Source organism: Lithobates pipiens, unplaced genomic scaffold (genome assembly GCF_037356315.1).
Source record: "Lithobates pipiens isolate NorthernLeopardFrog02 unplaced genomic scaffold, aLitPip1_a1.2 Scaffold_19, whole genome shotgun sequence".
NCBI classification, from domain to species: Eukaryota; Metazoa; Chordata; class Amphibia; order Anura; family Ranidae; genus Lithobates; species Lithobates pipiens.
The window spans coordinates 127,857,591-127,870,423 of NW_027507764.1; the positions used below are offsets into that span (position 1 = coordinate 127,857,591).

The 12,833-nt window shown below is 40.7% G+C and overlaps 1 protein-coding gene across 2 annotated transcripts in view; it reads left to right on the forward strand.

Annotated features, from left to right (window-relative positions):
• Nucleotides 1–12,833, forward strand: part of MACC1 (MET transcriptional regulator MACC1) — a 99,265-nt gene that overhangs the window by 68,017 nt on the left and 18,415 nt on the right. The window contains exon 2 of one of the 2 annotated variants that reach the window (XM_077491251.1): nucleotides 2,692–2,804. In XM_077491251.1, the coding sequence (XP_077347377.1) occupies nucleotides 2,699–2,804 (106 nt within the window). In that variant the 5' untranslated portion in view covers nucleotides 2,692–2,698. The remainder of the gene's footprint in view (nucleotides 1–2,691; nucleotides 2,805–12,833) is intronic. The other variant, XM_077491252.1, reaches the window with a different exon arrangement.

Here is a 12,833-nt window from a genome sequence, read left to right on the forward strand (position 1 = left end):
CGATCTGTGATTGGCTGTGTCCGAGGGACACGGCCAACACAGAACTTCCCCGATGCGCACCCACTGCGGCACGCATCGGGGAAGTAAACAGGAGGACGTCCAGGGACGGCCTCCCGGCAGTTAGCGTCCACTCTATAGCCGTCTTTTGGCTATATAGTGGGCGTGAAGTGGTTAAGCTTGGTGTCTTCTTTCTTTGGTAGTTGGACAGCCACTAAAACTATAAATATCGTACAGTCAGCTCTTATGGCACCTTGCCAAAAGTGTAAACTGCACTGCACATACACTCACCGGCAACTTTATTATGTACACCTTGCTAGTACTGGGTTGGACCCCCTTTTGCCTTCAGAACTGCCTTAATTCTTCATGGTATTGATTGAACAAGGTGTCCTTTAGAGATTGTGGTCCATATTGACACAATAGCATCACGAAGTTGTTGCATCCATGAAGTGAATTTCCCGTTTCACCACATTCCAAAGGTGGATTGAGATTAGGTGACTGTGGAGGCCATTGGAGTACAGTGAACTCATCGTCATGTTGAAGAAACCAGGTGGAGATGAACTTTGTGTGCATTATCCTGCTGGAAGTAGCCATCAGAATGGGCACAATGTCGTCATAAAAAGATGGACATGGTCAGCAACAATACTCAGATAGACCGTGGTGGCTGGACCGCCCACTGTATACTGTATATTTGTCATTACTTTGACAATATATACTGTGGTTTTGGCAGCAAGCTAGCTGCCATAACCCCCTTATTTTTTTAAAGAGTGGGCAATCCTCTTTCACATAAAAGTGGTCTGCTGCCACTTCCCCCACTTACCAGAGCAGGAGAAACGATCTGATCTTGTGGAGTGATGGGCAGGAAGTCGAGTGAGGGCAAGATGGCCCCCCACTCAGCTCTATGCCCTTGGAGGACCGGAGCGACGTCTGATGTCACTTCCGCCTAACTGCCTTAAAGAAACTATTTTTTTATTAGTAAATGTAAAATAACTATTTTTTTTTTTGCTTTTAAGTGTAAATGTGAGCTCTGAGGTCTTTTTGACCCCAGATCTCGCAATAAAGAGGATCTGTCATGCTTATTTTTATTACAAGGGATGTTTTTTGTAATAGCAATAAAAGTGATCAAAATGTTTTTTTTTTAAAGGGACAGTGTAAAAATAAGGATTAAAAAGTAAAATAAATAAGAAAAAAAATGTTAAAGCATCCCATCCCATCCCAAATGCATACGTAAGTTGCATATATATATATGTATACATATGTAAACGGTGTTCAAACCACTACCTTCTCTGAAACTCTAAACAGGTAACCTGTAAATTTGGAGATTTTTAAGTACTGTAGTTTGTCACCATTCCACGAGCATGCACAATCTTGAAGCAGGATATGTTAAGTATCTATTTACTCAGTGTAATATCGTCTTTCAGATCATACAAAATTGGGCTAAATTTACTATTTCTTTATTTTTTGTTTTTTGTAAAAATTTTGTTTCAAACACTGCTGCGCAAATCAGTGCCCATTAGCGATGCCAGTCAGTGCTAGCTATCAGTGCCGCCTATCAGTGCTGCCCATCAATGCCCATCACTGCTGTCAATCAATGCCCATCAGTGTCACCCATCAGTGCCACCCATTAATGCCCATCAGTGTCCATCAGTACCACCTATCTGTGCCGCCTATCAGTGCCCATCAGCTCCGCCTATTAGTGCCCATCAGTGCAACCTAACAGTGCCCATCAGTACTGCTTATCAGTGCTCATCACTGCCATATATCAGTGCCACCTATCAGTGCCCATAAGTACAGCATATTAGTGCCTCCTCATCATCAATGCCACCTTACCAATGCCCACCAGTTCAGTCTATCAGTGCCCATCGGTGCCGCCTCATAAGTACACATCAGTGAAGGAGAAAAAAAAAATTCAAAAATGTTGGTCCTTTTTTTTTTTTTTTTTTTAGTAAAAAATATAAAAACCCAGCAGTGATTAAATACCACCAAAAGTAAGCTCCATTTGTGTGAAGAAAATGATAAAAAAAATGTGTTTGGGTACAGTGTAGCATGACCGTGCAATAGTCATTCAAAGTGCAACCACACTTTGAAAGCTGAAAAATGGCTTGGGCAGGAAGGGGGTGTAAGTGGCCAGTAGGCAAGTGGTTAATAGGGTTCCGAGTTTGGATCTGAACTTTTGCGCTGTTTGAGAATTCTGACGCGACCCAAACTGAGGGGTGTTTGGCCAAACTCTATTTACATCTAATAATTTTTGAGCAATCTAAATAATCAGTAGGAGTTGTATGGATGGGGCTGTGAATATATTATAAATATATATTGTGAATATATTATAAATAAACTGTTTATGCTGCTGTAATCTTATGATGGTTTTGTTTAACTGAAAAAAAAAATATTATTAATTATTGTTATTTTGTGGTTGGTAACTCAAAAGACTGTTTGTTTTTTTTACATGAAGTAGACTATCTAAAATAATTATCTAAAGTATTGTCCCTGGTTGTAAAGTGAATTTATTTTGCACATTTCAAAGGTAAAAGTTGGGACAATTGTCAGCACTGTTCCATTTTGCCCAAAGCCCATTTAAATCGAAGGAGTCACACTCTAATTATAATAAGTCTTGCTCCTTTGAGGTGACAATCTTACCAAAACTAATATATTAGAATATCTTTGGCTTTTCTACTAACTGTAATTATATTTTAGCAGGACGATGTCAAGACGGCTCCATTCTTTCCGTTCTGGGGGTATTTCAAGGAGTAAATCAGAGGGAACATTAATTGATTTTGATGGACAGAATGTGTCAACAAGCAAACCAGGTGAAATCTCTTTTATATGATCTTTTCCAAATACTCATTCACTTTGATATACGAGTGCTTTGGAGTACAAGCAGGTTTCGGGAATGAATTATGCTTGCAATCCAAGATATCACTGTAATGTTTATTGTCAGAGGATTTATGCCATTTTCAGTATCAGAAGTTAGGCTGACTTTGAATGCACCAGTGTCACAAAACTTTCACAGTTAAATGGCCTTTTAAAACAAGTTTAGTGTTTAACCACTTCAGAGCTGGAAGACCAGGCCATTTTTTGTGATACAGCACTGCGTTACTTTAACTGACAATTGCGTGATCGTGCCACGTTGTACCGAAACAAATTTTATGTCCTTTTTTTCCCACAAATAGAGATTTCTTTTGGTGGTATTTGATCACCTCTGTGATTTTTATTTTTTTCACTAGAAACAACAAAAAGACAGACAATTTGGTAAAAAAATACTGTATATATTGTTTACTTTCTGCTACAAAACATATCCAATAAAAAAAATGTAAAAAATCGTTTTTTTTCATCAATTTGGGCCAATATGTATTCTGCTACATATTTTTTTGCTAAAAAAAAATCCCAATAAGTGTACATTGATTGGTAGGCACAAAAGTTATAGAGTCTACAAACTAGGGTGGATTTATGGCTTTTTTTAAAAGTTTTTACTAGTAATGGTGGTGATCAGTGATTTTTAATGGGACTGCGACATTGTGGCAGACTGATCGGACATCAGACACTTTTGGCACTGTTTTGGGAACCAGTGACATTACTACAGTAATCGATGCTACAAATATGCACTGTTACTGTACTAATGACACTGGCAGGGAAGGGGTTAACACCAGAGGTGATCAAAGGGTTAAGTGTGTCCTTAGTTGATGCTTGCTTATTGTGTGGAGGATGAACTAACTGGCTGGACACAGAGATTTATGTTCCAGGAGGAACATAAGATCACAGTGTTCAGCTCTATCAGAACAGCGGTCTGCCTTGTTTACACCGGCGGACCCCCATTCTATCTCTGTGGGGAGCAATTGTGGGTGACCGGCGGATATCACATCTGCCGGACCCACTGATTGTCACCCCCTGTGGCCAATCAGCACGCCTCCAGTGGATTTTGCACGAACTGACATACAGGTATGTTATTTCGTGCAATGGACCCGACCTGACACAGTGTATGTACTGCTGCTGGTCGTGAAGTGGTTAATATCAGCACTTGAAGAAAGACCGAAATAAAGATTTGTCCACACCTGCTGCTTTTCTAACTCTTTACTTGAGCCATAACAAGATGTTCCATCCCACAACACTTTGGAAAACTTCTAAATTTTCAAGATCCCCAAAGCTTCACACAGTCTTTCATAAATACTATATTTCTTCGTCTATGATCCTGTACTTGGGTCCCTTCTCACAAGATTGTTCCCAGATCTGACCCTGAGTGGCCTCTCCTAAATTTTCCTTCACCCTACAGTACTTGGTCACCGTCTGAAACCAACTCTTCCTACACATTTTACCAACTCCCCAGAGGACAATATATGGACTACAGGGAGACTCTTCCCCATGACACACCATTAGGCGGTATTAAACTATACAGAGGTTTAAGCCCTGCCTACAAGCGTGTTGGTTTAATCAATTAATTTTACATAATGGTTGGTGTTGCTAAAGTCTAGGTAGAAGTTTGTCCTTTGCATACATTCTTTCTTAGGCCAGAACATCGGGAGATATATTTATGGGCTCTTGCATGATCTGTTATGCTTTTGAGATGTGCAATTTGGCTTTCTTGAGGCTTAAAAATACCAAATCAATTTTCTGTTATAAATGTTATTAATAATGATCCATACTGAGTGTGGCATTGTATTTTTTATCTTATTTAAATCACACATGTTGATTTATTATTTTAAGGAGGTGCAATTTTGAGCTTCGACATTGAACTGTGGTCAGGCTATGGACATTCAATCTTTAATATAGACACAGGTTAGTAGGGGGCAAGGGGAAATGAGCCACTGAGAAGACTTCATTTACTTCAGTGCCCCTGTTATAGAAATACTTGCTCCTCAGTACCTGCAACTACAGTGGTCAAGTAGAGATTTTTCATTTTGTCCATAGCCTGACCACATGTTCACTTTAAATGTACAAATATGTCCAAGTACAGCCTTTGTTTCATAAACTTTTCCCACTGTGTTTTAATTATTAAATTCTTTTTATTAAATATATTTAAATGCAATCATATTTTTGTAAGTGGACTTCAGACTTATTTTTGGAATGTTCTTATTAACAAATGATTAACTTTAAAAAGGTTGGAATGAATTTACACTGCAGAATGACAACATTCCAGCCCTAATGATTTATTTAGTGCAAAGAACTTTTTGTCAGCTCTTTTCTTGCCAGCATCCATAATACCACAATCTAATATTTAATATGGATTGGATACAGTGAAAATGTGACATAGAAAACTGCTTGCATCAATGCCACTCCATATTAGTTGCTTGTATATTGGCTCTGTCTGCTCTGTTCTCAGCTGTAAAATTCACCATAATGTAAGAAATTCTTCAATTACAATTGTACCAACTGGCAGGTTTGTAAAAATAGAGTGCTGGTAATATTATAAAATGGATTTGCTGCTTTTGAAAGAAACAAATCTTTATATTGGATAATGTGTTAAGTATTATACAAATACAGGTAAAATCAGTGTAGTTACATATTACTGTTATCTACAAACAAAGATGAATTTAATCATGTTTGCTATAGTAACACCGTAAAAAAAGACCAGAATTTTGTGGAACCCTAGGGTTCCTCCAGAGGTTGCTAAGGGTTCCATGAGCTGTGACATTACACCAATGATCTTTTATAACAGGGTTTCTCAACTAGGGTTCCTCCTGAGGTTGCTAGGGGTTTCAGATATGTCTTTCAGATAAGATCCCACTGACACCACAGATTTTTTTTAACTATCTTTAAAGTGGAAGTAAACCCTCCTATCGTTTTCAGCCAAGGAAGCTGCCATCTTGGCCTCCCTTTAATCTTTAACTGCCATGAAGCTGCACATGTGATCAGTTATGACACCAGACATTAGATGGTTTGACAGTTTGGTTGAGAGCACAACCAATGTGACATTTCCGGCATGCCATGTTTTTTCAAACTGTTAGATCGATGGGTTTACTTCCGCTTTAAGTGGATAATTCTTCCTAATGACCACAAGAGTAAAGCCGCGTACACATGAGAGGACTGTCCGTCCAACTTAGTCCGCCGAAACACATTTCAGCGGACAGTCCGCTCGTGTGTGGGCTTCAGCGGACTTTTTCAGCATGCAGTCTGGCGGACTAAGTATTTCGGAATTTCCGTAATATTGTCCGTCCAACTTTGGTTTCAGCGGACAGTCCGCTCGTGAGTAGGCTAGTTGGACGGACTAAGTATGGCGCATGCTCAGAAAGGATTTACACGGCGAAAGGTTGCATTGCTGTGTATTGGACTTCCGATTTCTAGTCCCGTCGTACGTGCTGTACACGTCATCGCGCAAGCTTTCAACGGACTGTTTGTTCATCGTGTGTGGTCAAGTCCGTTCATTCGAAAGTAGGACGGACTGTCTGTCGGATTGTCTGACAGACTAAGTTGGCCATACAGTCCTCTCGTGTGTACACGGCCTAAGGAGTATTCTTCCCACCGACCTTCACACTAATGTATTATGAGTTGTACAGGAGATAAAATAATTTTCAATAGGGGTTCCCTGAAACCAGAATGTTATTTCAAGGGTTCCTCTGTTTTAAAAAGTTTTGTGAAAGGCTGTCTTAAACTAATATACTCTTCTAAAAGTTTTTAAAGTAAACTTGGAACAATACCCTTTAGACAACCAATTGGAAAGAAAAACTGCCTTTTAGAGCCCCATTGTGTCTCCAAAAATGTTAAAAGTAAGCACCAGCTATATAGATTTACTCATACCCACTGCAGTAAACTTCTTGGTGCAATTGAAATTGTGACCTATCAAAGGCCCCCGGTCAATGCCACATGGTAGGTGTAAAGGTATTCCAATGTTCAGATTATTTAAGGGAACAGCAAGTAAAATAAGTGGTATATCCAAGCACCTTATTGTGCCTGCTGTCCTATGCAGATGTTTTTTTTAACCATTTGCCTACCAGGTACTTATACCCCCTTCCTGCCCATTTTCTTTAGCTTTCAGTGCTGTTGCACTTTGAATGACAATTGCATGGTTGTGCAACACTGTACCCAAACACATTTTTTATCATTTTCTTCACACAAATAGAGCTTTCTTTTGGTGTTATTTAATTACTGCTGGGTTTTTTATTTTTTACAAAAAAAAAGAAAGACCAAGAATTTTGAAAAAAAAAAGTTTTTTTACATTTTTCTGTCAGTAAATTTTGTAACTAAGTAATTTTTCGCTTTCACTGATGTGCGCTGATGAGACAGCACTGATGGGCACTAATAGGCTGAACTGATGGGCATTGATGAGGCGGAACTTATGGGCACTGATGAGGCGGCACTTATGGGAACTGATGAGGTGGCACTGATGAGGAGGCACTAATATGCTGTACTTATGGGTGCTGATAGGTGGCACTGATATGTGGCACTGATGAGCACTGATAGGCGGCACTGATGGGCACTGTTAGGTGGCACTGATGGGCACTAATAGGTAGCACTGGTGGGCACTGATAGGCGGCACTGGTGGGCACTGATAGGCAGCATGGATAGGCAGTACTGATGGGCACTGATGGGTGGCATTGATGGGTGACACTGATGGGCATTGATCAACAGCAGTGATGGGCATTGATGGGCAGCACTGATAGGCGGCACTGATTGACAGCACTAACTGGCATCGCTAATGGGCACTGACTGGTGGAACTTGCAGGCACTGATTGCTGCCCCTGGTGGGCACTGATTGCTGGCATTGGTGGGAACTGGTGGGCACTGTATGGTGACACTGTTTTACTATACTGTAATGAGGGCACTGATGATCAGTGCCTTGATTACATTCCTACATGTCCCCCTGCGTGGAGATGCCGCTGATCAGCTTTCCTCGCCACACACTCTGTAACTTGACACCCCCGCGGACATGCGAGAGCCGCCATTCTGGGACGCTGCCATATGACGGCTTCCCAGAATAAGAGCCGCACCACCCCGCTGTCATTTGATGGTGGGCGGGCGGCAACCAGTTAAGCTATGTGGTGTCAATGCAGTTTCACTTTGATTGACAACCTCAGCTCTATTTCTGTGTAGAGGGGGGTGTGTCTCTTCCCTCCAATCAGTTCTCAGCTTTCCTCACTGAGGTTTGCACAGTGTAACTAGAACTTCCCAGCCTCTATGTTCTGAAAGCACAGAAAAACTCTAGAAATTATGCACTTTGAACAGTTGTAGTAAAGAGAAGTCTGCAGATAAACAATTAAGCCTTATTCCAGAGGATGTGATTCAAATGTGTGTATCACCTGAGGCCAGTCACTTCACTGGGTATATATAAAGATTTATAACCACTTTAAGGACACTAGTAAGGAAATCACCACACAAGATTACAGCTTTGATACTTCTTTTGCAACATCTCTTCAGCACTTACAATCCAATAAAGTTATGTACACAATGCTAATTTTACCATAGCATTAAAATGCAAACTTCAGCTTGAGCTGCATATCTGCACTAGTTTTTTGAGTGTGATATCGCTTGTTCCATTGCAATGCAGAGTTTTTGCATCTATTTTGTTATTCTGCCTCTGGACATAAAATATGTTTCAAAACATGTTTACGTTGAAAAACTGTTTTATGTTTGTAATTAGGGATGAAATTTGGATTCCACTGGAAATGATTTTGTTGTGATTTTCCATTATTCAAACTCATCTCAAATGTAAATTTTGAGTAAGTTTGCAGTGAGTGAATTTTGGCTTTCACTCATAATTCTCCATGCATCTTATAGCCATGGCCAGTAGGGACAAAAAAATCAATAATTGAGAAATGGGGGAGACTAGATAAAAGGATGGGTTGAGAGCAGTCGAAGGATCAGCTAGAAAACCATGCTTTATTTCTGTGAACTGCAGTGGTGGGGTACATTTTCTGTGCCCCACATGTTAGGTTCATATTATTATTGCTACAATATATACATATTAGTATCCAAATCACTGGGGGCTTGATTTGAGGGCAACAGACCCTACTTGCTGCAGATCTGTCAATAACTAATGTGCTTTTTTTCTTAAATAATGGGCTGGGGCTTTTGTTATTTTGTGGTGGGTTTGAAAGATATTTTTATGTATTTATATTTTTTTTTTTTGCAAAAAAACACATTGAGCACAATGGGGGTAGTATCTAACAACACATCTGAGGAATTCACACTACTAGCAGGGAAAGGCTGATGCAAGATTAAAAATATACTGCCAAAGTACATTTTAGATGAGGATACACCAGAAAAAAATTAACTTTGATGAACTTTGTGTATTTCCCATGCACCTTTGGAGCTTTATGAAGATTTTCTCCCCCTGTTGTACTTTTTAAATTCTTTTTGCTTTGGCATAGGAACAGGACTGACCAAGACATTGTGCTGCCTGGGTCCAGGAATGAAATGCGGCCTCCCCCCAAAAAAAAAAAATCAAAAAGCCCCTGCATCCATTATTTTATATGATGATATTTAAAACTAAAATGTAATTTTAAACCCTGGACTCTGAATGCAGAATTCAGGAGAACGTTGTGCTCAGATTGCAGGGACCAGGAGTGCATTGTGCTCAGAACGCAGGGATCAGGAGAGTACATTACGTTCAGAGCGCAGGGTTCAGGAGTGCATTATGCTCAGAATGCAGGGATCAGGAGTGTGTTGCACTCTGAATGCAGGGATCAGGAGTGCGCTGCACTCAGAACACAGGGATCAGGAGTGCATTGCGCTCAGAATGCAGGGATCAGGAATGTGTTGCGCTCAGTATGCAGGGATCAGGAGTGCGTTGTGCTCAGAACACAGGGATCAGGAGTGCATTGCGCTCAGAATGCAGGGATCAGGAATGTGTTGCGCTCAGTATGCAGGGATCAGGAGTGCGTTGTGCTCAGAACACAGGGATCAGGAGTGCATTGCGCTCAGAATGCAGGGATCAGGAGTGTGTTGTGCTCAGAATACCGTGATCAGAAGTGTGTTGGGTTTATAAATCAGGGATCAGGAGTGCGTTGCACTCAGAATGCAGGGATCAGGAGTGTGTTGCGTTTAGAATGCAGGGATCAGGAGAGTATGTTACACTCAGAATGCAGGGTTCAGGAGTGTATTGTGCTCAGAATGCAGGGATCAAGAGTATATTGCGCTCAGTATGCAGGGATCAGGAGTGCATTGCGCTCAGAACACAGGGATCAGGATTAAATTGTGCTCAGAATGCAGGGATCAGGAGTGCATTGCGCTCAGAATGCAGTGATCAGGTGTGTTGCATTTAGAATGCAGGGATCAGGAGTGCATAGTGCTCAGAACGCAGTGATCAGGAGTGCATTGTGCTTAGAATGCAGTGATCAGGAGTGTGTTGCATTTATCATACAGGGATCAGGAGTGTGTGTTGCACTCAGAACACAGGGATCAGGAGTGCATTGCGCTCAGAACGCAAGGATCAGGAGTGCGTTGCGCTGTGAATGCAGGGATCAGGAGTGCATTGTGCTCAGAACGCAAGGATCAGGAGTGCGTTGCGCTGTGAATGCAGGGATCAGGAGTGCATTGCACTCAGAAGAAAGCAGGGATCAGGAGTCAGTTTGCCGCCCCTCTCAAAGGGTGCCCCCTGGCAGGACCTGCCCTGCATAGGAAGCCCACAGCATTGCCTGGTTTCCTGTGCTATTTAATTGGTAATTTCTTGTACTGTAGTCACTATTCCCAAGGGACCACAATTGCCTCATCAGCTTCCGTTGACTTCAGTGCAGTTCTCCCCTTACTTTGCGCTAGGCTTTTTTTTTTTTTAATCCACCAAATGCTTGGAAATCAAATAATGAAAATATCACTTAGTGCTATTTTAAATAATTATTTAATAGTCAGTGCAAAACTCATTATTTAATTCATATACACCTCTTTTCTTAAACCTTTGTTCCTGATCTTAACCTTTGCTTTTTATTAAACCCCATTCCGTAGAACACCTGTGGCTAGGTAAATACAATCACCAAAGTACATACATTTCTGGCACCCGATATACGGTCTATTTTTACAATCAAGACAACTTCATCAGCAGTCTTAATCAGGCAACACAGGGATCACTCTACATGCTTCCATAACGAACTCCACTGATAGAAAAGCTAATTTCCCTTGCTAAAATGTGTTATTTGCCACAATGATTATTTTTTAGCTGTGTCATTGTTATGTTTAGATCTCTTTGGCTTTCAATGCTGAAATTAATGATCGTTAAAGTTTACTTAATTGAGCCTAAAATTATTGTCCTTAGCTTGCAGTCAGTGACAAATTTTTTGTGCATGGAAGTCAACTACACTTGCAGAAAATTGCTTTAAAACAAAATGTAATTGCTTCAAGTACAGGATAGTAGGGGTTGCCAAGTTTTGGAAGCTTTGTAATTAAATATTTCTTTCTGAATCCGAAAAAGCCTTTACTAAACTGATAAATTCCACCAATTTTTATAATTAAAAACCACACAAATTAAATTTCCTCACCCCTTAAACTTTAAGAGACATATGTCTTTTACGGGTTTTCATGGAAGTGCCTATTTATTTGGTTGGAAAAGTAGATTAAAGCTATTAACTGGCATTATTACCGCTTCAGGGCCACCATAATGCCAGTAAAGGCATGTCTATGGCAGGGGGCCTGGTTATAAATCTGTCAGGATAGGACCTGGCCATCCAGAATTAATGGCAGCTGTTGTGCTGGGACAATATGTTCATATTGGAGCCTAATGTTTTCTAGCCATTTTTATAAGTCGTTGTAATAGTGGAAAAGCACAGGCAGCATAGAATATTTTTATGTAAGTAAGATAAGATGTACTGAACTTCTAAAGTATACTGATGAAGTTTCTGTAAGCTTGTAGATTGCTGCAGAGGAACACGGGGTTGATGTCAGTAGCAGAAGAGATGAGCATGAGCAGGGCAAAGCCACTGGTATGAAAAAGGGGGAGCTCATGCATATTTGTTTATTTATTTATATATTTATTTATTATAGGTATTTATGCAGTGCCAACAATTTTGCAGTGCTTTACATACAGTATATTGCACATTCACATCAGTTCCTGCCTTCACGGAGCTTACAATCTAAGGCCCCTACCTCACATGCATACATACACAAACTAGGGCCAACTTAGACAGGGGCCAATTAACCTACCACTATTCTTGGAGTGTGGGAGGAAACTGGAGCACCTGGAGGAAACCCAAGCGTGCACAGAGAGAAAATGCAATAGAATATACATATTTCTTTGGTCGTTGGTTAATGCACTTGCGCACCACTTGGCAGCCCATTTACAAGACTTTTTCCCTCCCCCCTTCTTAATGAGTCAATACCTTACTGACACCACCAGAAACATGTCCACAGATATACAATAAGTACCATACTGACAATGCCATAAACATTTGCATTGCGAATGAGGTTGGGATGGAAGGTGGAGTAGGGAGCATGGCTAATAGTGGCACACTGAACCATATTAATGGGCTGAAGGAGAATGACATCTGTACTGGTCAGTACCGGAGTGCAGAAATAATGCTGAGCCCCATTCCTTCTCCAGTGTGTGTGACCTGCAGTCTATGCTTCTTTCACTCACTCCTCAATGTGTATGTGTCTCCCTTTTTTCCTCCACTGCAATCTTACTCACTCGTTTGTGTGAGTCAACTCCTTACCTTGTACACACAATCAGATTTTCCGGCGGGAAATGTGTGATGACAGGCTGTTGGTGGAAAATCTGACTTTTTGTACGATCCATCGGACAATTGTCAGATTTTACGTGGACAAATGTTGGATGGCAGGTTTTAAAATTTTCCACGGACAAATGTCTGTTGTCGGATTTTCTGAGTGTGTGTACAAAAGTCCAAAGTACAAACACGCATGCATGGAAGAAACGATGAGTCAGAAGAGGTCGGTCTTGTAAGCTAGCGTTCGTAACGGAG